The 27,622-nt window shown below is 34.4% G+C and overlaps 1 protein-coding gene across 2 annotated transcripts in view; it reads right to left on the bottom strand.

Annotated features, from left to right (window-relative positions):
• The window catches only part of KIF18A (kinesin family member 18A), an 80,080-nt gene that overhangs the window by 48,441 nt on the left and 4,017 nt on the right, over positions 1-27,622 (bottom strand). For both annotated transcript variants that reach the window (XM_058688513.1, XM_058688515.1), the window contains exons 3-11: positions 21,921-22,290; positions 19,426-19,583; positions 16,237-16,341; positions 15,395-15,505; positions 13,059-13,256; positions 10,582-10,758; positions 9,141-9,215; positions 8,825-8,937; positions 4,871-5,033 (exon numbers count right to left, since the gene is read on the bottom strand). In XM_058688513.1, the coding sequence (XP_058544496.1) occupies positions 4,871-5,033; positions 8,825-8,937; positions 9,141-9,215; positions 10,582-10,758; positions 13,059-13,256; positions 15,395-15,505; positions 16,237-16,341; positions 19,426-19,583; positions 21,921-22,245 (1,425 nt within the window). In that variant the 5' untranslated portion in view covers positions 22,246-22,290. The remainder of the gene's footprint in view (positions 1-4,870; positions 5,034-8,824; positions 8,938-9,140; positions 9,216-10,581; positions 10,759-13,058; positions 13,257-15,394; positions 15,506-16,236; positions 16,342-19,425; positions 19,584-21,920; positions 22,291-27,622) is intronic.

The following is a 27,622-nucleotide window of genomic DNA, read 5'->3' on the forward strand; positions in this document are numbered from 1 at the left end:
TTTTTCCTTTGAAATCTCCACAATACTACTGCTTGCAGGAAAATAGGAAATTGAGTTGTGACTCATTTTTATAAAATTACATGTTGAGAGTTTATGGCTTTAAGAATTTCACTGGCCAAATTGAAGACTATAACTTTGTGTGTGTGTGTGCTAAAATACATTCCATTAAGTGTTGCATATGAAAAGTTCGTACAAGGTCTGATAATTCCCACAATTTTACCCAAAGCAGACACAAGTCCCACCTTGCCTTTCCTCCAACATGAAAGATGTGAAGAAATAACTCTGCTCTGATTTTGCCCACAACGCTTTTAGATAGGCTGGTGCAAATAATAGAAAATAAAGCTTATATCAGAGTGCTTATAAATATCTGATGATTGGTTCAGGACTCATAATAGATATTCTGAATAGTTTTGATGTTTTATGTAGGCACAAATCTGGCCTTTTGGCTCTCTTTAAAAGCTAACTTCTTCTTTCTTGCTATCTTTCATAAAAGATGTATTGAAACTTTTGGGGAAAGCCAGGCATTAAAGAAATTTGCAAAAATGTGAAACAGTGTCATTCTTTTCACTATCTCTTTTGGTTTGTTTTAGAAAATATAACTCACTAGTTTTCATTAAAGTGTTAGTTATGTTGTCATGCAATGAGCTAATGGTTTTAAAATTAACTGATACTAAATAGATTTTTATAAGTCTCAATTTGAATTTTTAATATAGGAATACTGGTAGATGGAATTCATATGAACAAAAGCTCTTTTAGGTCCTAAATAATTGTTTTTTTAAATAGGAAGGGGTCCTGAGACCTGAAAAGTTTAGAGCCACTACCTTAACAGAAGGTAGGATATGTAGCTTCTTGACTTTCTTCTGCTGTATTCAGCAGGTATGAAAACTTAGGCAAGTTAATCTCAGTGGTTCTTTATCACCTCATCTGAAAATGAACATAAAAGTATTGTACCTGCCTGGAGGAAGGCAGTTAAATCAGATTATCTTTACTTGGCTTTAACATTTATAAATGTTGTAGGAACTCTTAGAAACCAGGGCAGGAAATGCTCTGAGGCTCTCATGGCAGCCAATAATTTAATACCAAAAAGTTCCTAACTCAAAACCCCAAGAAGTATGCTTTTGAGTTTTTACTTCTAATGTCCATCAAATGTATCCTCTATGATGGTTCCCTATGGGGACATTTTCCATCAGGGTACTCATAATGACCTACTGTTCTGAAATAAACAGCAAATAACTATCTGAGAATAAATTCTAAATATGCATGTTAAACCCTGACATTAAAGTAAATGCTTCCTGTTAAGGTTTAAAAAGAACTTTATACACTTTATTAACAAACCCCCAGAATACCACAAAACTTTTTGAGTGAGAACAAACATATAATTCTAAAATTTAGGTGTTACTACTGCTCTGTGCAAAAGGACTGCTAATGTGGTAAATAAACTCATTATTTTGCTAAAAATAATTTGCAGATTATCTTTATATGGTCATAAAATTACCCAAGAGCTTCATTTTAATTCTAATCTCAGAGTCTATACTCTGGAACCATTTCTGCCTGAATCAATGTTATGAGATTCTTTTAGCACTTCTGATAATAAACCACTTTTGGAGAGGGTCCAACACAGATATAAAATTTCTTGCCTTAGCAAGCAGTTTAGTAAAACTATAGTTTGACACTTTAGTGTGTAAAAATCAAAACAAAAACAACTCAATCTCTATAGATGTCTTCCTATGTTTTTCAATAATTTAACCCAAACCGATACACTTAGGAGGTTTTATCTCCATTGTTTACCTAGTCTCATGACAATACCTATAAGAACTGGAACATGTAGATTGAAATGACCAAAATAAGAAATCATAAAAGGTAAGTGGGTTGAAAAAAAGGCAATTAAGCAGAAGAATACAGATGAAAACAGAAAAAAAAAAATTAAAAAACCCAGCCAAACCCATTCCCCTACTCCATCTTACTAAGTAATCACATTTTTGGTGTCAATCATATCTAACAGTGATTTTTTAAATAGACATTTTTTGATAAGATAAGGCACAATAAATGCATACTCATAAGTAAAAATACTAATGTTGAGAGTGTAACAGCTACTAATAAGCTGGCATCAGTGATATACTAATGAATCCTTTAAGATTAGTTTCTTAGCATATCACATTTTACAATTTCATAGGCTGGAAAAAAAACTGAAATACTAGTGTTTTAAAGCACTGTTTAAAATTTGATGGCTTTCAACATTAAAACATGTGAAATTTTTATATAGAGTTGATACTTCTGGGACAGGAGAAACACATTTGGGGTAGAAGTCTAATAGGACTGAAAAGTTATTTATAAGAGTTTTTTTTTTTTTTTTTTTTAGTATTTTAATGTTTATTTATTTTTGAAAGAGAGAAACAGAGCACAAGCAGGGGAGGGGCAGAGAGAGAGGTGACACAGACTCTGAAGCAGGCTCCAGGCTCTGAGATGTCAGCACAGAGCCCGTTGCAGGCTTGAACCCACGAACCACAAGATCATGACCTGAGCCGAAACTGGACTCTTAACCAACTCAGCCACCCAGGAGCCCCTATAAGAGACAGCTTTTGAATAAGTAATTTGCAAATCATCTCATGTATTATCTATGTAACTAATTTCATAAAATAAAAATAAATTAAGCTTATCATCAGTGAACACCAGAACTGGGGGGGAATAATTATCAAAATGTTTATTTTTCTGCTCTTTGGTGATTTGGAGTGGCATACACCTAGGAATACATTATTTTTTATGCTGTTTAGAACTCATTCTTCTTGAATGTACTTCTTATTGACATCTTATTAGTCCTAGAAAGTTCTAAGCCTGAAATGGCATATTATCCTTTCCCCTTTTTGCACTAATATACCTCCTTCATAACAATTATTAGAAGAATGCATGACTTTTCAGTCTGTCCTTCATGCAACAACATTTTATTTACATTTGCTATTTTTTATCCTCTATTTGACATAGTCTCCTCAGATCTCCCAGTTCAGTAATTCATCTTTAGCTGTATCTAACACATAGAAAAGGACAGAGGTAACAGGTTCTGGAATCAACTTGCTTGAGTTCAGACCATATAGGCTGATACTAATGAGAGGTGTGACTTTGCCCAAAATGACTTCTCTGTCCTCTGGTTTCCTCATCTTAATTATGAGGATAATAACATATCCCATAGGGTTTTCTGAGAATTGAGTTAATGCATGCAAAGTATTTAAAACATTGTGCCTATAAAATGAACTTATAAACTTCAGTGAATAAATCTTTAATTTCTGGACATTTCATTTGTTTTCTTTTTGTATTATGTATGTTCTTTTGACCTTTAATTCCTTTATCATTAATTCCTACTTTGACGACTTTAGTCATTTTTATAGTTTTTTTTTTTTTTAACGTTTTATTTATTTTTGAGACAGGGAGAGACAGAGCATGAACAGAGGAGGGTCAGAGAGAGGGAGACACAGAATCTGAAACAGGCTCCAGACTCTGAGCTGTCAGCACAGAGCCCGTCGCGGGGCTCGAACTCACGGACTGAGAGATCATGACCTGAGCTGAAGTCGGCCGCCCAACCGACTGAGACACCCAGGCGCCCCAGTCATTTTTATAGATTAAAAAACTTTTTTTTAATGTTTATTTTTAAGAGAGTGACACAGAACATGAGTGGGGTAAGAACAGAAAGAGGGAGACACAGAATCTGAAGCAGGCTCCAGGCTCTGAGCTGTCAACACAGAGCCTGATGCGGGGCTTGAACCCACAAACCATGAGATCATGACCTGAGCCAAAATGAGACCCTTAACCGACTGAGCCATCCAGGTACCCTAGTAGTTTTTTTAGTTTTTAAATCAGATTGCTCTAGTGTCTGAATTTTTGGGGATCCTGTCATTATTTGCTAAGTCTGCTGACTTGTTTATGGTGGATTGTTTCACCATGTGTTTTGTAATTTGGACAGTGAGTTCTCATTAGTAATTTGAGTTGAGGGTCTGTTTCAATAGGCTATTTCTGTACGGCTTCTGCACGGTTACCCATAGATTATTGCTGCTCTGATACCATTTTCTATGTTAATTTTTCATTTTAAGGCTTTACTAAATAAAACACATGGATTGTAAAAATTCAAACCTCAACTCTTTGAAAAGTATATTTATAATGACAATCTTTACATGAGACTTTTTCTTACTCTAGGCGTGGTTGTCTTGCTGATTAAGAAGATGTTTCTTCAAGGTGTACCACCAATATGAACGGTGAAGGCTTCTGAGGTTCCCAGCTTTACGTGGGGTCTGCCATTTCTGTCTCCCTGGTCTCCCTTTAGTCCCTTATCTAAATAGCAGTGTACATCAAAGCTAGGGTATTGGGAGTGGGCTGTGTATATGGAGGTTGTAGGGCAGTGTACAATTGCATAAAATAATAAAACCAAGTAAAAGATGGTCTGCCTTTTCAAGTACCACGCAATGGAAATTCTAACAGTGTTAGTGATAAAATATTCTTTCCTGGAAAAAAAAGATCTGAGTTTGGTCCAAGTTGTACATTATCACCTACATCTGGGATATACTGCTCTCACTGCCTCACCTTTGATACCCAACATTTCCTGAGTGCGGTAGGTTTATGTTAAGCATTCCAACAACCCTCACAGAAGCAACAGTTCCAACTGAGATTTTGTTCTTTTGGTTTCCGTTTTCTCTCTGAAACATAGGAATTTAATTTTCTGTCTTGCATACGTAACTATGCATTTGAAACAATCTTTGATACATTTCCCCCAGCATTTCCAGGTATTTGTAGTGAATGGGCGATTAGATAACATTACCTATCACATTTCTAGAATTAGAAGTCCCCATGTCTTTACAGTGCCTAAAATTTAACTATAAATAAATACCTTTTCTACCTTGTCTTCAGAACACATCATTTCAATTTGCTTATGGCACTGTTGTTGATAGAATGATTTAAGTTCATTTTCTTTTAGTAACATTTCCAACTTCAGATATTCTTGTCTAATTTCGTCTCGATTCTGGAACAAGCAGTTCAGAATTTCTTGAAATCTACCAAAATTAAAAATTAAAACACATTATAGAATCTCACTAATTTTGTGACAGATGTTACAATGTTTACCTAAAGAAATAAATGAGCAAAAGAATATATATCACTCACAGAATTAGACTAAACGACAAACAGCAAATAGGTTAGAGTGACTTTCCTATGAAATTACAAAATGTTTGGAAAAGAATATTAAATTATTTTTACTGTATTCTTCCTCTTTCAAGGAAGATCATGTTATTAAAAGATATGGGTATTATAAGGCCTCTATATATAAGTCATAGGTATGTAAGTCATATACTCTATGTAATCCAGCTGCTTATTAGCAAAAATATTTTGTTTGTAGGAAAAGGATGATAATTTGGACCTGTACTATCCCAATTAACAAGGCCCCAGAAGCAACACATTATTGTGTGTTGTTTTGATGTTGGCTCACTGCAAAGAAATAAGCAGTGGGTGGCATGATCATATGGTGCCTCCATGGCCCCCTAGGGAAAGTGAGATAGCCAGTTTTTAGTTTCAGAATTTGTTACAGCAAAAACACACCATAAGGTTAGGTACCCCCTACAGCCTGGCTAAGAGTCAGCTGACACTGCCAGGACCCAAAACAACCAAGTTTGCAATGTGGCAAACCTAGAAAAGCCACTCCAGTGTCTTTCCTCCAAAGGCAATGGAGATTTAGAGAATCAAAGTTGGGGAATTTGATTCACAGCATCTCCAAACACATAAAAGGCCTCAAGCTGAGAAACTACTATAAAAGGCCTAAAAGAAACCTGCAAATCTGCATCCTCCAGGGTCACCAGAACATTGGTCACAGCAATATTCTAGTTTTGTAAGTATATATTTATGTTTTAAAATCTCAGATCAGGTAGGTCTGAGCTACAGTAACAGTATAAATAGTCACATACAGGTAAAACTCCCAAAGAAAAATTAACTGTGAAGCCTTTAAAATACAACTGTAACAAAGTATATGCATTTAAAAATAAATGTTCCTCAGCTAGAATTTTAAATGTATTTGTGAGGACCTGTGGTAAAAACATTGCCAATTTACGTCAGTAGTTCTTAATGAAACTCTATTGGGAATGGCTATAAACCACAATACATCGACTTTACTGCAGTTTTGTCAAACTGATAAATATTTCATAGGAAGTATGTACGGACATTGCAATTCCACTGTATTATATTACAACACGCTAATGCCAGTAAATGAATTGATAAGTTATCTTTAGGTTATACTCAAAGATAATTTCTCAGGTTTTTTAATAACATTTTATTCAAGGACATAGTTAAATATTGGTCAATTTTGTAATTTTGTGGTTCAGACTTATTTTAGTTGGTGGGGGTCTATTGTTTAGGATGGAAGAAAAGGTAATAGTATCAAAGGTTTCTAGAGATCTCCTTTAAAAAAAAATTTACCATTTTAAAACAGTAAGAACCCTAAGGGATTGACTCATAACTATTTTCTAGTCATTTAAAACATTCAAGTAACTAGTAACAAAAATATTTGCAAATAATTTTAGGTGATACATGATGAATATTAAATTCTACACAATTTTCGTGATACACTCATAGTGAAGTTTTATAATTATTCTGTATATAAAGAACTGTACTTTCTCTTTATGACTTCTCCTAGAATAGCTTTGATAGGCAGTAAATACTGTACATTCTTCCTTTTATCTCATTCAACGATATAAAAATGTTAAGTTTATTTTTAAAAAGACACTTTGCAAATTCATGGCATTAAAAAAGCTCTATGTAACAGTATGATGGATATGATAAAAGTTATTTCATATATTTCTTTCAGGAGACAGCTAATTTTGAGGGAAAATGACAAAGGCTATGGGGTATATAACCCGATTATTAAAGCTTCTTTGTAATACAAGTAAATTATTTAACATGTTGTACAAATTAAAACTCTAAAGGCTTTTACTCTTGGTTAAATCAGGTTGAAATGTGAAAAATACCCCCCTGAAATGTTTATTTCATAGTTCAGGCCATCTCCCTCCAGAATTATCTTACCAGAAGGAAAGGTTCAAAACTTAAAGCCATCAATTGCAGAAAAGTTTAATAAGGTTTCAACTGATAACTAAATCTGGTTAGATAGTGTTGAACAATTCCATGCAAGAAAGGAGTCCAATATATAGGTCAACTTTATGCTATATTAAAAACTGATTGTCACTCAGAGAAATAGTTGTTTAATTACCTCTTATGATATTTGTAAAATAGCATGGTATGGAAGAAAAAGATTAAGATTTAAAAGTTCTTGGCTTATCTTTGAAAAAACAATATCCCACTTCAAATTTCAAAGGATTGTTCTAGTGATCAGATTAAATTGATATGGGGCTAAAAATCATCAAAAACTATAAAGTCATCGACAAAGATAAAGTACTATTACTAGAAGTAGCAATCTTAGCATCTGGGGTCAACTGAGTCAGAAAACATTATTTTTTTCAAATCAAGGATATTTTCCATAAACTTCAAAATACAAATCCAATTTTAAAAATGGTGTCATACCTGAAACTAGGTTGAAAGTCACTGTCAACTAGTCTTCCTTACATATAGCAAGATATCTTCTATAACCTCTAGAGTTCCAAAACAGTGTGAATAATCATTGGTTTCCAAATTGTGGTTAGTTTCTCATACTAATGATAACAGAACACTGGCTCTGGAGAATGTCAAGTAACTTTAACTTCAGTCAACTTCAATCAAGATTGAACAGATTCCTTTATTATAAGACCTCTCAGAGCCTTTAATAAACTGATATACTTTGGAAATCACCTAGAATCCTCAAGTAAGGTGTAATTTCCAAATTTGTTTGATCCAAGAATTTCTTACTGCCTTCTTAGAGCTACTCAAGATTCACAGCTTTTGAACTAGCATCCCCTTTGGGACAATTTGGAAAATTATCTTAACTGCTTAGGGGAGAAGTATTCGTGAATATCGTATTATCAACACCTTTTTTTTTTTTCCCCAATTACCTGCTAGGAAGCTTAGTGGGAACCTATCAAAATTCCGTATTAATTTATATCGCTGAGAGATGTCCCTTCAAATAATTAACCAAACTAAGTGAGTTATTAGAGTTATACATAGTCAAGAAAGAGTAGATAAGATTCATGTGAACTATACAAATAATGATATTATGCCAGATGAGATTGCCTGAATGTTTGTTACCCAAAATTCCTATGTTGAAACCTAACACCTAAGGTGATGTATTAGGAAGTGGGGCTGTTGGGAGGTAATCAGACGAGGGCAGAGACCCTCATGTGTGGGACTAGTGCCCTTATAAGATAGGCTGTGGAGAGAGAGATCTCCCTTCAGAGTTCATGTGAGGATTCAAGAATTGAAATCTTCAGCCGGAAAGAATGCCCTCACCCAACTATACTAGCCCCCTAATCTTGGGACTTCCAGTCTCCAGAACTGTGAGAAAGAATTTTTGTTTATTTATTTTGTTTATAGGATGCCACTCTGTGGTATTTTGTTACAGCAGCCTGAGTGGAATAAGACACCTGAGAAGAAAAACATGAAAACAGCTAAAAACTAATTTCATAAGTGACGTAACTGGCTTTACTTTCTCCATCTTATACCCAAGTCCTGGTATAATCACAACTGTGTATAATCATAACTAAAATTATCTGATCTCCAAAGTGTGCAAATAAAGAGAAATCAGTGACTTCCTGAATTCAGTTGAGAATATATATAAAGACATACTTACACAAAAAATGATGATAACATAAAATATCTGACTAAATTTCAAAACCATAAAATCCTCAAAATGAGATCTTAATGTCATTTTTACCTTTCAATTTCTTTTTCCTGAGGGTTTGAAATCATTAACTTTGCTTTGTTATTTTCATCAGTAAAGGCTTTCTGTTCTTCATAGGCTTTTAGTTTTTCTTTTAACATTAAAATCTAGTAGAGAGAAACACTAGTTAAAATACAAATTATTTGTCTCCATAATACATGGCTACAGAAAAATGTTAGCTGTGAAAAATAACTGAACATGCTAGATTTTCAACTATAATAGAAAAAAAATGTCAAATTTTTAAGCAATTAAGTTTGCAGAATCCCATAAATGAAGAACTAAAGGAGATTAACATAAAGAGAAGACATACCTCTTCCTTCTGCTCATTACAGATCTTTACATACCGAGTTATATGATTGTCAAGGTTAAGAACATTGCTCTTCAACTGTTAAAAGATAGAAATTATGACTGTATGTAGGTAGATAATAATCACATAGCTATATATATATATATGAGAAAAATGGCATTATATCCTCATTAATTCAGATCCATGAATTCAAAATTTGAGACAATTACAGTCATGTGATAATCATGATCATTTACGCTCATGTTCAAAATCTATGATAAGAGGACATGCTGAGCACATCTACAAAATAAATGAAATTATAAAGAAATTATCTTACTACCTGAGAAAAGATACTTTTAAGAACTTACAAAACATTCATTCACATTATAATTAAAATTGCCCATTTTCTTTTTCCTCTGACTTCTAAGAAACTTAGAGATAATTTTAAGTTTCAATCATTTTTAAGTTCAACTAGTTTTTAATGAGTTCTTATTACATTTTATCCTTTTTATAATTGTATGGGCTCCTTGGCAGCTATGGAATAGTGGGAAAACATCAAAGATATAAGTCCAAATACTTGATTTCAAGGCCCTGTCCACTTCTTACTTAACTGATTTAGAATTTGGTACTTAAAATTCTGAGTATCAATAGGTTGGTGTAAGGAATATATGAAAAACGTGTGAAAAGCTTTGTGTACCCATATAATATAATCTTTCCCAATTAATTATATAAAATGTATATAGACATTTCTCTAAGGAAGACAATAACTGGCTCATCTTCATACAGTGGGAGTAGCAGAAGGGTAAGCAGGAGGAAAAATCATCATACTACCTGAACTCTAGGTTTCTTCCAATCCTGAGATCCTGTGATTTTTAAACATATATCATGTTTGACCTAAATTTCTTTAAATTGCCCCAAATTACTGGCGAGAATACTTACCTAATCAATAATTATTATATTGTTAGAGCTATATTGGTTGCATCAATATCATGAATTATTTTAAAGGGGTTATTTACTTCATAAACTGAGCCAGATATATCTATTTTACAGATGAAGTGACCGTGGCTTGGAGAAATTACCTAACATGTCCAAGGTTTTCAGGAAGAAAGGGCTAGGTCTGAGCTATAGCAGATGGCATCATCCTTGGCTATAACAAATGTGTTAAAGCCTTGACCAATTACCCCAGGGTGCCATCAAAATATAATGTGCCATGATGTGAAAAAGTTTAGGAAGAAAGGCACTAAAGCATTCTAGCTTCCAAAAGACTAAATAATGGTATCTATTATATATGTAATCAAGATGCTTAATGATTTAATTGTCCAAGTAAATGCTCAATTAACCAAGCCAATAAAGACATTTCTAACCCTGTTTGCTAATTCATTAGTAAAAATACAATATTTTTCAGAGTTATAAAAATAGTATACATCTAATGCCCTTACAACAAAGGCAGAGTAAACACACTTACAGAAGATTTAATGTCCTTTGCACGATTAGCATACTTAAGAGTGTTATATGTGTCATCGTAGAACACAGAGGAAGGACTAACAGCAGCTATCATTATAGTTTGACAGTTTCCTCCAAGAGAATCCTTTAACAAGCGAGTGAGCTTACTATTTCTGTAAGGAATATGCTGATTCTTTCTCTGAAAGAACAAAAAAAGAATTCTTATGTCATTTTCCACATTTAAATGCAAACCTGCTATCACTTCACTCTAAGAATTTAAGCACTGCCCAACTTTGCAGAGACTCATGATATAATTGGTGATTGAAATGATGATGATGAATCTTCTGGAACTATTGAGTGAATATATAAAACAAATATCCTACCTAAGGATTATATCCCCATCTCAATAAACGTTAGCTAATTAAAAAAAAATCAATATTGGTTTATGAGTTGTGATAAGTACACTAGATAAATGTGAGATGTTAACAACTGGGAAAACTGAATGTGGAGTATATTTAAGATCTTTCCATATTATTTTAGCAACTTTCCTCTCTTAAAAAAATAAATGTCCATTAAAAAAAAAAATCACCATTTAAAAAAAATTAAAATACAAAAGTATTACATGCCCTATACAAATATAATAAGAATTTTGTATGGCATACATCTATTTCTCTCATTAAATAATTAGCTAACATGGACATAAAGTAAATTAAAATTATAATTTTACAGAGACTTCATCTGAAAGGACAACAGAGTTCTAAGAGAACTTAATACTTCTAGGTTCCCCTTTACTTAAAAGATACAGTTCTGATTTTAAAGTAAAAATCAAAATTTCCAAAAAGCACATTTTCTATATAAAAACAAAACATTATAATGTTGAGCTAAAAGCAATCTTATGCTATCTAGTGTAGATCTTTCATATTATACAAAAGACTAATGGAAGCTAAACCAAAAATGAAATGGCTTGCTTCGGGTCATGTGCCTGATAATTCAGAGCTAGAAATGCACCCGAGGTGCCCCAGTTCCCAGTAGTACTGTGCTTTCCACTATAGCACTGTTTCCCAAATAGTGTGGAATGTATATTACTGGTGTTAACTTGAAATGATTTTACATGTACAAGTCCATACGTTAAACATGGACTCATAAATGACTCAATAGTTGAGAGTCAATTATTAAAAATTTAGACAGTATGGAAAAAATGCTATAAATGGCTTAAGTTCAGAAAATCAGTCTCTTTATCATGCTATTTACACGTTTGACATTTTAACTTAGAATATAAAAGACATATTGCCTTTGTAATCTTTATGTGATTTCAGGAACTTGCCTTTTTTAAAAACACTTCCCAAATCATTTTAATTTTATTAAATCAAAATACAACATTTTCCTAGCATTCATTGACCTGTATTTTCCTAAATATAATTTCTTAAATCTTGAACCTGGCTTGAACTTGATTAAAAAAAAAGTCATTTTTACCAATACAGAAATTGTTAAATATGCTGTATTCTAGTAAGCACTCCAGCATATTGACGTAAAATATTTTTAAATGCCTCAAAGACATCTAATAATAAACACCTTATTAGGTGATTTGATTATACTTTATATCTTAAGCCCTTCTTCCTAAGAAAAATTAAAACTCTAACATTTAACCCAATCTTACAGTATATAAAATACAAACCAGAACAAAATTTAGCTTTTCTAAATATGTTTTTCATATTCATCCCAATTCAATTATCATGCTTGCTGTGTAGTGATCATTAAGTGATCATTTTATTTTTTTAAATGTTTGAGAGAGAGTGAAAGGGTACATGAGCAGGGGAGGGACAGACAGGGAGAGAGAGAATACCAAGCAGGCTCCATGCCATCAGCACAGAGCCTGACACGTGGCTTGATCTCACGACCCATGAGATTATAACCTGACCCAAAATCAAGAATAAGAAACTCAACCAAATGAGCCACCCAGGTACCCCTAAATGGTGATTTTAATAATCAGGTAGAAAATAAGTGATGAGAAAGTACGATAAAATACTATGAATATGATAGTCAATCGTTTTCTTTCAACAAATTCTGATTCTAAAACTAGAAATTAAAACGAAACAAAATATAGCTTTATTTGATATACTAGGCTTTCTGTGATCTTTGCCCTATATACAAATGACATTTGATTTATAATAGAGCATTAAAACAAAATTATTTTGGGGCGTCTGGGTGGCTCAGTCGGTTAAGCGGCCGACTTTGGCTCAGGTCATGATCTCGCGGTCCGTGAGTTCAAGCCCCGCGTTGGGCTCTGTGCTGACAGCTCAGAGCCTGGAGCCTGTTTCAGATTCTGTGTCTCCCTCTCTCTGACCCTCCCCTGTTCATGCTCTGTCTCTCCCTGTCTCAAAAATAAATAAAACGTTAAAAAAAAAATTAAAAAAAAATTATTTTAAGTAGTATCTTTCTAGGAATTATACATATTTCATCATTTCAATATATTTAAATAAGTAAACATATGGCACCTACCTTTGTATCTGCTAAGGCATTGATAACATTCCCAAGAGCTAAGAGTGACCGATTAATATTTGTGCCTTCTATAAATCGGGTCCCTTTAGCACTGGTAGTACTGGCTCGCTCAGACCCTGCCAGATCAATGAGTGACATCTTGGCAATTCGTACATTTTGACTGATACTTGCTGTTCTGTCTTGTTGTCGCAAATAAATCTTTTTGAAATTACAGGAGAATAGGAAAAATGAGGATAAGATTTAACAAAATTAAAAGAGAAATGTGCACTTTATTTTTAAAAGAGCATGAAATCAAAATTATTTTCATTTCAAAAACATACTGAAGAAAGTATAATATTCTGACTGGCTGATATGTAAGAATACCAGAATTATGGAAGTTGAAAAAAACCTCAAAAGTGAGATTTCCCGTATGTGTACCAGAGGGCAAATGACTGCTGGCATGACAGAAGCTCAAAACAACTATCATTTGTGTTCTGGTAACCCTTGAACCAGAACATAGAGTTACCAGTGGTGGTGGTAGGGAACAGGTACTCTAGAAATAATACTCTTTTTTTTTTCTTTTTTAAATTTTACTTTATTTTTTATTTTTTAAAATTTACATCCAAATTAGTTAGTATATAGTGAAACAATGATTTCAGGAGTAGATTCCTTAATGTCCCTTAGCCATTTAGCCCATCCCCCCTCCCACAACCCCTCCAGCAACCCTCAGGTTGTTCTCCATATTTATGAGTCTCTTTTGTTTTGTTCCCCTCCCTGTTTTTATATTATTTTTGTTTCCCTTCCCTTATGTTCATCTGTTTTGTCTTTTAAAGTCCTCATATGAATGAAGTCATATGGTTTTTGTCTTTCTCTGACTGACTAATTTCACTTAGCCTAATACCCTCCAGTTCCATCCATGTAGTTGCAAATGGCAGGATTTCATTCTTTTTGATTGCTGAGTAATACTCCATTGTATATACATATACCACAACTTCTTTATCCATTCATCCATCTATGGACATTTGGGCTCTTTCCATACTTTGGCTATTGTTGATAGTGCTGCTATAAACATGGGGGTGCACATGTCCCTTCGAAAGAGCACACTTGTATCCCTTGGATAAATGTCTAGGAGTGCAATTGCTGGGTGGTAGGGTAGTTCTATTTTTAGTTTTTTGAGAAACCTCCATACTGCCTTCCAGAGTGGCTGCACCAGCTTGCATTCCCATAGAAATAATATTCTTAACAGAACCAAAGGCAGTGGTCAGAATGCTTTGCCTTTGTCCGGGGACTTTTCCTAAAGGAAAGGTGAATTTGATGTCGGCCTAAATTGGAGAGTAAATGTATTCTAATTCCCAAAATTGTTGTATGTTGTTATATTTAAGAAAATATCCCATATAAAAAAAAATAGTAAAATGTACTTGTCATGTTCAGCTCATTGGCATACAGCATTATTTATTGAGCCAATTTAGGTTACTTTATAGTTTAACTGAAATAAGCTAAGTGGCAAACTTAAAAAGATGGAGAAGATTAGCTATTATTCCATTATAAAACTCTTTGCTAATATTCTTATGAAGCAGGGTCTAAGACATTTGGGGGAAATTTCAGTGTCACAGATAAACATTTCTCTCATGACCACTGATAAATGAAGAGTCATTGGAAAGAACAGAAAAGATTAATAAAATTTTATGGACTAGAGACTTTCTGAATGACTTGACTGCTTCCGATATGAATTCTTTCAACTATGTCAATTTCTTTTATAAGATGTGCTCCAATAATAGAATCTGGAATGAAGCTATAAAATAATTTGTATTTTAACAGGACCAGAAGCTACAAAAAATAATATATATTAACCTATGCTTTAACTCTTTCTAGAATTGTATTCCTAAAAAGAACTGTAACAATGCAATCGATGTCCTTCAGGAATGCAACTACTCACACAGTCCCTAAGGTGAAATCTTTAGAAAGTGAATCAGTATCTCCCCAACTTATTGGTTCTGTAAATCTAGATCTATAAAGAGAAAGTTTGCTCTGAATATAAGGTTATCTTTAGACAAGACTAAATATTTTTGCTAACTTAAAAAAAGAAAAACAACTAACTCAAGGAAAAAACCCTCTAACACTACTACCTTACTACCCTGTATTTTCACACATGTAAAACTTTATACTTCCGATTTACATCATCTCAATTCTGAATATTCTTGATAAAATCTTTTCAAAGCTGTAGAGTTAAGGAAATACTGAGTAAGGAGTCCACAGATGAAGGGATTTTCTTTGTATATGTGAAAACTACCACACATGAATTTGGCTTTGTTCATTTTAAATTGAATTTTAAGAGCAATAGTCTAATGGCCTGTTACCTGGAAAACAGCATGAGAACGAGAAGATGTGGCATTCATATCAGTGGGATGCTGTGTCCTGTTTCTGTTTCCATTATCCAACAACTGTAAAATTTCCTCTGAGGATTTGGGCTAGAAAAGTTTAAGTGAAAGAAAAATATACAAATTAGCCATCTATCTTTAAAATTTTTAATAAACTTTCAACAAGAAAAAAGACTTTTAAAGATAAAAGGTAAAAAACGTTTTCTATAAATTGAATCCCATTAAATATTCCCCACCCCTCCCCTCCAGGGAATTGAAAATCTATGTGTAACTTATGATTTCCCCAAAGCTTTACTAATAATGTGCTGTTGACTTGAAGTCTTTCCGATAGTAGGAACAGGTGATTAATACATATTTTGCATGTTACATGTATTATACACTGTATTCTTACCATAAATGAAAAAAGGGAATGTTATTAAGAAAATCATAAGGAAGAAAAAAATACATTTGCAGTACTGTACTGTGTTTATAAGAAAAAAATCTGCATATAAGAGTACGCATTCAGCTCAAACCCATGTTGTTCAAGGGTCAACTATACTTTGTTTGGTGTTCTATGAGAAATAAAAGATAAAATCTTTTCTTTCTGTGGAGATAAAATATAAATGTATTATGCAGAACACATGGTATTAAATTTTCAAGTAGATTTTTAAAAGAAAAGGTCATTCAATTATTTCAAAGGGAAACAATACTAAAGATATACTCTGATTATTTTAACTCTGCACTTCATTATTTTTCTATCTTGAACACAATTGAAAAAAAAGTAAATGGCTAAATAATCACACTTGCTATTAGCATAAGGAAAAAGAAATTTATAAACATACCTGATGTAAAGTCAACCCCTGAACAACTACCCCTTTTTGGGCGTCTTCCCGAACGGCAAGTGGTCCTGAATTTACTAAGAGGTCACGAATCTGTTCATTATATACCTTAAGGGGGGAAAAAAAACCCCAAAACAACTGCTTTAGCACTGATGTTGAAATAATAGTGATAACATTACATATGCTACTGATTTAACGTTGTATTAGAATTACATCTTAAAGGTAAGCATCAACTCATTTTCATTCATCTCACCCATTCTACCTCTTGTTGCCATTAATTTTCTATCGTCTGAGAAAACAGAAGTTTTATTACCTAGGTTTGCAACTGAAATTTAGAGGTGAGTCATTATATTCTTACTCTATAATTCCTAGTTTGATAACTACAGTGAAACAAATAAGATAGCTGGATGTGTCTTTTCCTATTTTCTGGAAATATATGGGACATAAGGTCTTGGGAGATTCTAGTAAGTTATATGGAGATGCCATGGTTCTTACTGAAGATATTTGTTATTTTATTATGCCCCAACAGTCAAAACTTTTTTAATTTTAGAGCTTAAAAGTTAAAGAAAACCCATACTCAGGGATATATTTCACTTATCTTTTAATTGCATTAAGTTTAATATGCAATTCTTAATAATAAATTCCATAATAGGACCCCCCCCCCCCACACCCTTCATTCGAATGATGAGGGGAACTGAGGCCCTAAAAGGTTAAGTGATTTGTCCATGGTCACAAAAGTAATAGCAGAGTGGTGCCAAATAGCTTTACCTTACTGCATGGCATTGAATACACATCTGTATTTTATGTCTCTGGCAATATATATATATTTTAGTAATTTTGTAAGCAAGGCATAAAAATGGTACTATTGATTTTATGAATTTATCAAAGTTACTGAATTTTCTACTTGCCAAACAAATGACAACTACAACTAGTGATAAAACTTAAACACATACACACACACACCCACCCACACACACACACACACACACACACACACACACAGAGAATTAAGGCTTTAAGAAATATTTTAAGTTATTTCCATGTTCTAATAAATAGCCAATAGTGATACTTCATTTCTCGTAAGATTTTCTACAATGAATGATAACCATTTTTAAATGTAATAAATTTTTTTTTTTTTTAACGTTTATTTATTTTTGAGACAGAGAGAGACAGAGCATGAATGGGGAGGGTCAGAGAGAGAGGGAGACACAGAATCCGAAGCAGGCTCCAGGCTCTGAGCTGTGAGCACAGAGCCCGACGTGGGGTTCGAACCCACGAGCCGTGAGATCATGGCCTGAGCCGAAGTAGGATGCTTAACCGACTGAGCCACCCAGGTGCCTCAAAATGTAATAAATTCTTAAAAGTAGTAAAATCGAAAGAGATAATTTTTGTTGGTTGTTATTTTTCTGATAAGCAGCAGTCACTTTTCAAACGCTTCCCCTTACCCATTTCAATCACACAAAATACACAATTAGAACAATCATTCTCAAGCCAGTCTACACATCAGAATCACCTGGGAACTTTTAAAAAACCTAAGATGCCTCAACCACAATCCAGACCTATTAAATTAAAATGTCCAGGGGGTGATACCTAGGTATGTCTATTTTTAAAAAGCTCCATAGCCAACTCGTGTGCAGAGCCTGAGTGAAAAACCACTAGATTAGACATTGCCTTTCTTACCATTAATAAAATGAAGGCAGATTAAAAGAAAAAACAATTAAAAACATTATAAAAATAACCAAACTTTAGAATTCCCCCAGTTACAAAAGGATCTAAGGAAGAAATAATGAATACTGCTATGCTCTTTCCCCAATTAAGTTCAAAGCAATTTTTTCAACACTTACTTATAGACAATGAGTTTTTTCAGCAACCTACATATCTTAATCAATTTTTGAAATGCGAAGAAACTTTCTCAGTAGGAACCAAACTACAAGATGTCAATAAGAGAGCTGTAACCAGTAGAAATGTTCTCTCCGATACCACAAACGAATAGGCAGTAAAATCACGGATTTGTTTCTGCACTGGCATCAGAAACACTATCTGAACACAAAGTTAAGAGTGCCTACCACCTAGTTATGATTTGTTGAATGTCAGCTACTACTAAGAAAGCAGAAGTCCTCAAAGAATGATGGCGTATGTCAAAGGACACAAGAGAAACATGAAGGAGACTTGACTGGTCAAATCTAGCATAATTTGAGCTTTATAAATAATTATGGAAAAGGTTTATAAGCTCTTAAATAATAATAAGAAACCATGAGTCCACACTGATATAATAAAGAAAAGGAAAAGCTCTTTCCGTATAGGAGAAAGTGAGGAATGACTATAGATGAAATTATGGAATTTAAGTATCACTATCATCTACCATCATAATAACTGATTCAGGCATGAATCATCAGTGGATGCCAATAGTAATAGATGAAAGTTTGAGGAGTAAGAGGATAAAGGGTAAAGTAATATCTTTATAGGGCAGAAATTTTGCCTACATCAACATAATGAAATGGATCAAAGTTAACCAAACCAGTAATGGGACTAACTAACCACGTAAGTTATGATACCATAAGAACTCAACATTACTTCTACGGTGTTCTTGCCAGTTTACAACCTGAATCCAATTGCTGACTAACACAAATTAGAGGTTTTATGACAGTGGCATAAAACAGAGAAAAAAAATCCAAATTAAAACTAAAGAGATATGACAATTGCATGCAACTTATGATCTTAGATTTCCTTTTTCAAAAAGGGCAACATTGGAATAATTGGCAAAATCTCATTAAGATTTATAGATTAGGTAATGGTGTTCTATCACTGTTAATTTCCTCATTTTGATAACTATTCAGTGGTTATTCTTGTTTTTACAAGTTCATAACTTAAACAGATTAGAAAAAAGAGGAAGACACACACATACCAAGGGAAAAAACAAAGGTAGTAAAGGTAGTAAAATATGGGGGATCTGGGTGAAGGGTATCTGGAAGGACTTTGTGCTAATCATGCTACTCAGAAATTAGGCCAAAATAACATACTCAGCAGAAAGAGATAAAGATGCATAACAAATACCTAAGAGCAGGAATTTCAATGATTTTATACATTCATAAGAAAATTCCTATTTGATAGAATAGTTTGAATAGGCCATGGAACGTCTTAAAGATTTTGTAATACCATTGACTCATCTAAAGAATGATATTGTCAACTCACCTCCAGATAAGAAACTGCGGTACTACATACTTTCTCTTCTTTAATCTCCTCCATAGATTTGTAAAGGTCTAACATCGTTAGATACATCACTCCAGGTTCAGCAGCTGATCCTAGCATCGTGTGGGTCTTCCCAGCTCCAGTGGCACCATATGCAAGTACTAAGTTTTTATAAAAGGGGATCAAAGCTCTTTATTATGACACACAACATTACTATATCCACTGTCCAGTGGAGAGTTCAATCTGTATATCCTGAACATAACCTTAAACTCATTAGATCCAAAATTAACTTCTAGGCTTATCCTAAAACCTAGGAATTTTAGCACAAATCTGCTCTTAACTCCTATATTCTTTATTCTGGTTAATGGTACCACTGCTCTCCCCCCCCCCCCCCCCCTGCCCCAGCTCATCTGCTCCCTTTCCTCTACAGCACTCTTAAAACCTTTAATCAGTTATCAGTATCCCTACCTAGTCTCAATCTTCTTTAATTCATCTCTTAGAATTTTGTACAGTTATTTTTATGAAAACAAAATCGAATATGTTAAATCTCCTTAATTGTTCCACAGTCCTATATGAGAAAGTAGAAATTCCTCCACTTGGAATATTAATATTATTAAGCCCTCTCTCTATCCTATTCCTTCCTTGCTGTGGTCTAGGCATATTAGATTGTGTGACGTTCTCTGCATGTGCTGCTCCTTATCTACTCCACTGCCTTTCCATTGAAGAGTTCCTCCAGTTAATCCAGCTGGAACACTTACACCTGTTCTAAATATTCAGCACACATGTCACTTTTCCATGTCACAGGCAGATATGTGTACTCCCTCATTTGAGTTCTCAGTGTATGCTGCACATCCTTCTATTCTAGCCTGTATCACCCTGTATTTCCAACTGTGAGCTCTAAGTCTGAAACTGTGTATCCTTCACAAATCGCGAATCAGCTGAAACAAAGCAGATATCCACTGCAAGTTTGCTGAATACATGAATTCCAATAGAAGCCATTTATAAAATTCCTTTTTAAAATTTGCTTTAGGGGCGTCTGGGTGGCTCAGTCAGTTGAGTGACCGACTTCGGCTCAGGTCATGATCTCACGGTTTGTGAGTTCGAGCCCTGCGTTGGGCTCTGTGCTGATGGCTTGGAGCCTGGAGCCTGGAGCCTGGAGCCTGCTTTGGATTCTGTGTCTCCCTCTCTTTCTGCCCCTCCCCCACTCATGCTCTGTCTCTCTCTGTCTCAGAAATAAATAAACATTAAAAAAAATAAAATTTGTTTTAGGCAAATTACTTTGTTTTCACAATTCTCTCTAGCATAACATAAAAGTGATGTTTGAAGAACAAAAAACAAAAAGCTACTCTGAATTACATATGGCAATTCCTGACATAATAATCAATTAAGGCAATTAAGTCCTCATATTATTACTGGTAAGAATATTTTTATAAGTTAAATTTCCCTGCTAAACCAAATATTAACAAACTACTAAAATACTTTTCAACAGAATTAATTGAACTGACACATGTTTCATTTTGTTCTATATTATGTAAGCTAGTGGTAAACTGAGAAGTCTTAAGACAGTTGGATCATAGTGTAAAAGTCAAGATTCACAGAGATTCACTATTTGCTTGGTGGAGACTTTTTCATTTGGAGTCAAGAAAAATTTTAAAAATCTCTAGAGACAATATGGAGTTTCATGAATGAGGAAAATATACACTTAAAAATGAGAATAACAGCAGTTCTAATCAATAAACCACATTCTATTCTTATTTGACCAAGACGGTAAGTCTTCTGTAATAAAACTGAATGAGTCAGAGACAGTGAAACATGTTACAGTTTTGGGGTATCTTAAAGAAAGTGTCATAAATGGTGGTAATTACAAAAATAAGATATAAATAATAGTGTTAAGGGCCTTTGAAACACTGAATTAACTGGCCTTTTGGATCTCTCTCTAGGAAATGAACATGGCTGTTTTGAAAGGCAAATTAGAGATCTATCCAGAACACTAGAGATGCTTTGTGGGCTGAAGATATGCTGAAATAGCACATGGTACTCAATTAACATGGCCTTTTAACATTTTTATTTCAAGGTACTATAAATGAAATGTCCAAGTATTCCCCAGGGATAGATCGTTGTATAGGTAAGCGGAGAGAATACTAATGAATTAAATTGTGAGAAATCTGGCATCAATTACAAGATATGTGTGGTTTAATAACATAGGAAACTGAGAAGATGACTGCCTAAAGGGACCATAGCAAGGCTCTAGAAGAGAGAGTTTCAAGATATGTTATATGTGATAATTGAATTTCAGTATATGTGCTGCCGAAGTGAGCACGTGATAATTGAATTTCAAAGGAAGTCTACATTTACAGTGAAATACTACTGAACTTAATAATTTTTAGCAAAAAGCACCTTAAAATTGATTATATTTAGAAGAATGGGCCAAGCTGATGTACATTCTAATGTAAAACTGAAATCAGGTGGAAAAATTAAACTCTAACTGAAATAATTACCTGTGCAATTATATCCATTCAAAAAACTACGAAGAATTGGCTTAGTAGTATGTTCAAAAACTTCCAATTGAGTTGAAGTTTCATCAAAAACAGCATCAAATACAAATTTGAGATCCTTATTTTGTCTCTTTGTAATATCTCGATTTGCAGTTTTCTTTCCATGGAAAAAACTGATTTCTTCTTGTTTGGGATCAAAAACTAGGATATGTTTATCCACAACATGGACCACTTTATGGAATCCAGCTGCCTTTTCTTTTGTATTTTCAGGACGCACACGAACAACTACTTTCATGTGGTGACACAGGTCTTCCTCGGTGACAGACATTATTGACTATCTTGCTTCTGTTTATGTGAAAGCCTGAATATTTCTCTGTAATTAAAAAGGAAAATAAAGTATTAATATTAATTCTATTATAATATGACTGGAATGTAGTAGTCACTAAAAAAACTATGAATAATTCTATTCTACTCACCTGGTAAATGTTACTGGAAATATGTACATTTAAAAAAATACAATGTATATTTCACTCCTTGGTTCAAAACCTTCCAGTCGTTCTTTATTTTATTCAGAGTACATGTTTAAGTTCTCTAAATGGTCTCAATTTCCCATTTTATTGATCTTCCCTTTGTTCCCTCCATTCCAGCTAACACACCAGGCACCCCAATAAGGTCTTTCCACTAGCCATTCTATTACAAAATGCTTCCCTCAATATCTGCATGACTAAGTCCCTCGCTTCTTTCAAGTCCTTGCTCAAATGTTGCCCTCCTCACGACTTATTAAAACTACCAAACCAATTCCTAGTTACTCTTATACAGCTTTTCCCCCCCAAACACTTACCATCTCCAAATAGTATATATTTTATACCTATTTATTGTATTTGTTGTTTATTTTCTCCCTTCCAGGTAAACTATGCACTCTTTAAAGGCATGCATTTTTTTAAATCTGTTTTGATTACTGATAACGTTCCAAGAGCCTAAAACGGTGCCTGACACATGGTAGACTGTATAACTATTTGATGAATAAATACGTTAGAAAATCTAAAATGTTTTTAATTTTTCTTAGTTTTAACTTTTAGATTCTAGGTTATTTTCTGGATAATTGAGGTTTCCAAATTATTGATCTTTGTTAGTTTATCTTCACTTTTACTATTTAATTTTATGTGAGACAGTCTAGCCAAAATTTTTTGAAGTTTATCTATTTTGAGAGAGAGAGAGTGCGCACATGCAAGCACGTAAGCAGGGGAGGAGCAGAAAGAGAGGGAGAGAGAGAATCCTAAGCAGGTACCATGCTCAGCGCAGAGCTCAACATGGGGCTCAACCTCATGAACCATGAGATCGGGACCTGAACCGAGATCAAGAGTCGGATGCTTAACCGACTAAGCCTCCCAGGCGCTCCAATCAGACAATTTTTAAACCTACCATCACTGACGTACAGTAGACTTATAGAATTACAGAGCAGATTAGGATCTCTGAACACGTCATCGTGTATATGCCATCTTTATCACCTTCATGCCTGGGCTAACTAATTGAGGCATCCTTGTAACTATTTTTAAACACAGGGGTTTGTGAAGATACAGGTAGAGTCTGGATGTATCAATTTCCACTGCCAACAGGCTTGCAGCCAAGATCACTTTTATTAAAAATAGTTCAAAAGCCAAGACTTTCCCTTCATTACCATGATGATTCTGAGAGATCTTTTCCTGTCCATTCCCATAACCCAAACTAAAATAGTGCTGAAGTTCTTATGAAAGCCAAAGCTTGGTTTTTGGGCAGCCTGGCTGTGGTTGTATGTGGTTTAACAATAGTGTTTCAGTCTAAGTGGAAGCCCAGGGTCTGACTTATACTTCAGGCAGAGAGATTTATCAGGGTTTTGTGTGTGTGTCATTTAATTTTTTGTTTTGTGATATAATCTGCTCACTCTGACTACTGCGTAGATAACACACTATAAGGAATAGAGACTAGTTAGAACACTTTAGTAATATAAACAGGAGATGATGCTGTCAACTCAGAAGCAGGTAGCGGTCATATTCTGGATGTATTCTGAAGGTAAAGACAATAGATTTTCCTGATAGATGTGCAGTATGAGAGAAAGTAGGATTCAAGAATAACTCCAAAGTTCTTGGCCTGAGTGTTGGAAGATCTAGAAATCTACAAATGTCAAGGTGGATAGAACCCAAGTTAAAAAAGTACAGTTTGTCCTCAGAGTCCTAATGCTCTTTGAAGCTTTTAATAGTTTTTAGAGCTTCAAGTGACACTAAGATTTTGGGGAATCTTTAAATGAAGGACGGGATCATCAACTGTGTTAGATACTGCTAATACATAAAGTACACACTAAGAAGTAACCATGAGATTTAGTAACATGGAAGCCGACTAGAAGAAAAGTTCTAGGGGAAGACGGGACAAAAACCTGATGAGACAAGACTCGGTGAACACAGGTAATAATAATACCAAAGTGAGCCAAGAAATGGTGTGGGGGAGGGGGAAGGTTAGAAGAAAATATTTTGTTATTTAAAAAATTTTTTCTTTAACATTTATTTATTATTGAGAGACAGAGAGACACAAAGCGTGAGCAAGGGAGGGGTAGAGAGAGAGGGAGACACAGAATCCAAAGTAGGCTCCAGACTCTGAGCTGCCAGCACAGAGCCCGACGCAGGGCTCAAACTCACAAACTGTGAGATCATGACCTGAGCCGAAGTTGGCTGCCCAACTGAGCCAGCCAGATGCCCCAATATTTTGTTATTTTAAAATGGGATGAATATCAACAATGATAAAGCCATACACTTTTGGGAAGAATTCAAAGAAGGCTGAAGTAATCTAAAAGCAGGAGACACTGGACACAGCACTCCCTTTTTAGGACTCTGTCTTTCCCCAAAAATAGAATGCTGAAGAGGGAAGGATGGTCATTTTGATTCCAACAGTCAGGTTCCATCCAGAAGAATTACCTTCTGACTAGCTAAGTCCCACAAAGCACCTATGCCTCACCTCTGTGACCTTGGACAAGTTACTTAATCTCATTGAGTCTCAGGTTTCTCATTTGTATTAAAGAAATAATACCTCATAGTTGTGAAGGCTAAAAGATATAACAAGTATTAAGTGTATTAAGGCATTCAATAAATGTCAATTCTCTTCCCTATCCACCCCCATTCTTGTCTCTTCTTGCTAGAGATATGGTTCATCTTTTTAGTGTTTCCCAATGGGCTTATGATGGCCCTTTGGATAGGACAATTCTTCCTTGTTTGGAACTGTTCCATGTATTAGAGAATGTTTAACATTTCTGACCTCTATTATAGGCCAGTAGCATCCCACATTCCGGGTGATACCAAAAACTGACCTCCATACACATTTCTAAAAGCTCTTAGGAATATTGAATGCTTTGATCTTGACGGATACAATTCCCCTCCCCGCCAATGATAGGTAAAATACACACAAATGAAATGGTTAAATAAGCACAAAACATTAGGTAATTATTTCAAAATAGACCTTAGAATCTCAAGGTTGGATGGGATCTCTTGCTAATGAATTAATTAACGAATCAACTCAATACGCTCACTGTTAGATGTTGGAGCCAGATACCTTAGGTTAAAATTCCAGCTCTACTATTTATTGGCTGTGACAGCAAGTTACGTAACCTCCCTGTGGCTCAGTTTCCTCATCTGTAAAGTGGGACTAATAATGCCTACCTCACAGAACTGTTGTGAGGAACTTAGAACAATGCCTGGCACACGGTAGGTACTACAAGTGTTTGCCACCATTGCTATTATTATTATTATTATTAGTATTATATACAGTGCAGTGAGAGAAAGTGGTATTAGTAAAATAGTGACACAAATATGTAAAGGTGTAACTATGACAAGTACTGTAAGGTAAATAAAGGTTAATAGTGCTACGTAAGACTATCATGGGGGGCTCAAATAGTTAGAAAGCTTCCTAGAGGAAGTGACAGGAGCAGAGAGTTGAAGGATGCATAGTTATTAACAAGGTTAAAAAAAAAAAAAAGCATTTCAGGAAGGAAAACTAGTTACACATTAAATACATATGAGCTAGGCATTTTCCTGGGTCTCAGGATAGATGGCAGGAGTGTATGTGTGGGCTCCTGTTTTAGATGGGGCAGTTGAGAAAAGCTTGTCTAGTAGAGTGTCTTTTTACAGAAACTGAAAAGGAGTGGCTCTCTGGGACAAGAGTATCTTAGGCAGCAAGTCTGAAGGCCTGTGGTAAGAAAGAGCTTGTGGTGAAGACATAACTGATTTAAGCATGGTCAATCTGCTTAAATCTCATTTCTTTTAGCTGTTTCGTTTTACCTAATTGCAACTTTACAGTATATAAAGAAATACTCAATTTAGCTTTACCCAGTCCTAAGGCAGCTGGAGAGAATGAAAGGGAACAGAGTGGGTTGCATTAAGAAGCTATAACTATATAAGAGTGGGGCCAGATTTGGAAAATCTTGAGTACAGGCTATCAAGTTTAGATTTAATTTTGCAGTTTACTGGAAACTGCTGAAGGTATTTTAGAAGGCAAATGATCTTACTCAAGGAATACATCAAGTAGAAATACTGACAAATATCTAAAGGGGTTTAAGAAGTATAAACTCAAATACAACTTTGTTTTACAACTTGTTACAGATTTTAAGAAAGACATTGATCTTAACTTCTAAAGTATCACATATTTCTCCAATTTTTCAAAACAAAGGAGTGACTATAATTTTCTTAATAAAAACACCCAAGGTCAACAGAATCACCAAAATGTAAACAAGTAGTCTATGTTCAAATACACTGATGTCTTGGGGGAGCCTGGGTAGCTCAGTTGGTTAAGCATCCAACTCTTGGTTTCAGCTCAGGTCATGATCTCACAGTTCAAGAGACTGACCCCTGCGTTGCGCTCTGTGGATGGCTCGGAGCCTGCTTGGGATTCTCTTTCCTTCTCTCTCTGCCCCTCCCCCACTCAAGGACACACACGTGTGCACTTGCTCTCTTTCTCTCTCAAAATAATCACATAAACTTAAAATATGAAGTTTTTCCTACATTAATGCATGATGCCAGTTTTTTTCCTGACATGGCCAACTAAAAGAGATGGGCATCTAGTTGATTCTGAATAAAGGCACACAGAAAGCAAATTCTTTGACCATGTTGACCAAGAAGCAACAAAAGAAAAGCCTAGATATTGCTATCTGTGTAATAATGTGTTGATTCAAACATTCTTTTCAGATGACTGTTCAGAAGATAGAATCACAATTTCTGATTAATTCTGTCATATCTACTCCTAATTATATTTGTTTAATAGAACCAAGAGTAAGCTGCTAGAATTTCACTGATGGGACTAAAACATTAAAGATAAATACTTCCAACACCACTGTTCATTATAATAAAAAGGTATTTGTTTAGTCTTGAGAAAGTAGAATATAAATGAGAATAATGAAGAGGCTTCAGTTGCTAATCTATAAAGTGATAGGATTGGTGAAAGGATAAAGTCCTTTTCTAGCTCTAATATTTTATTATTACATGTGATTGGAAAAGGGTTTAAGAAAGTGACAAGAAATAATAGCTAATGGGACTGTATGTTTTTACCATTATATCTCTAATCTCTTGCAGTGAGCCTAGTCAATAGCATGTTCTCAAATATTTGATTAATGAGTAAATTAATAAATTATAAAAAGTAGACACAGAATCCAAGAGAGTAACTCACTCATTTAGAATAGAGGCAAACAT

This window comes from Neofelis nebulosa, chromosome 10 (assembly GCF_028018385.1).
Source record: "Neofelis nebulosa isolate mNeoNeb1 chromosome 10, mNeoNeb1.pri, whole genome shotgun sequence".
NCBI lineage: Eukaryota > Metazoa > Chordata > Mammalia > Carnivora > Felidae > Neofelis > Neofelis nebulosa.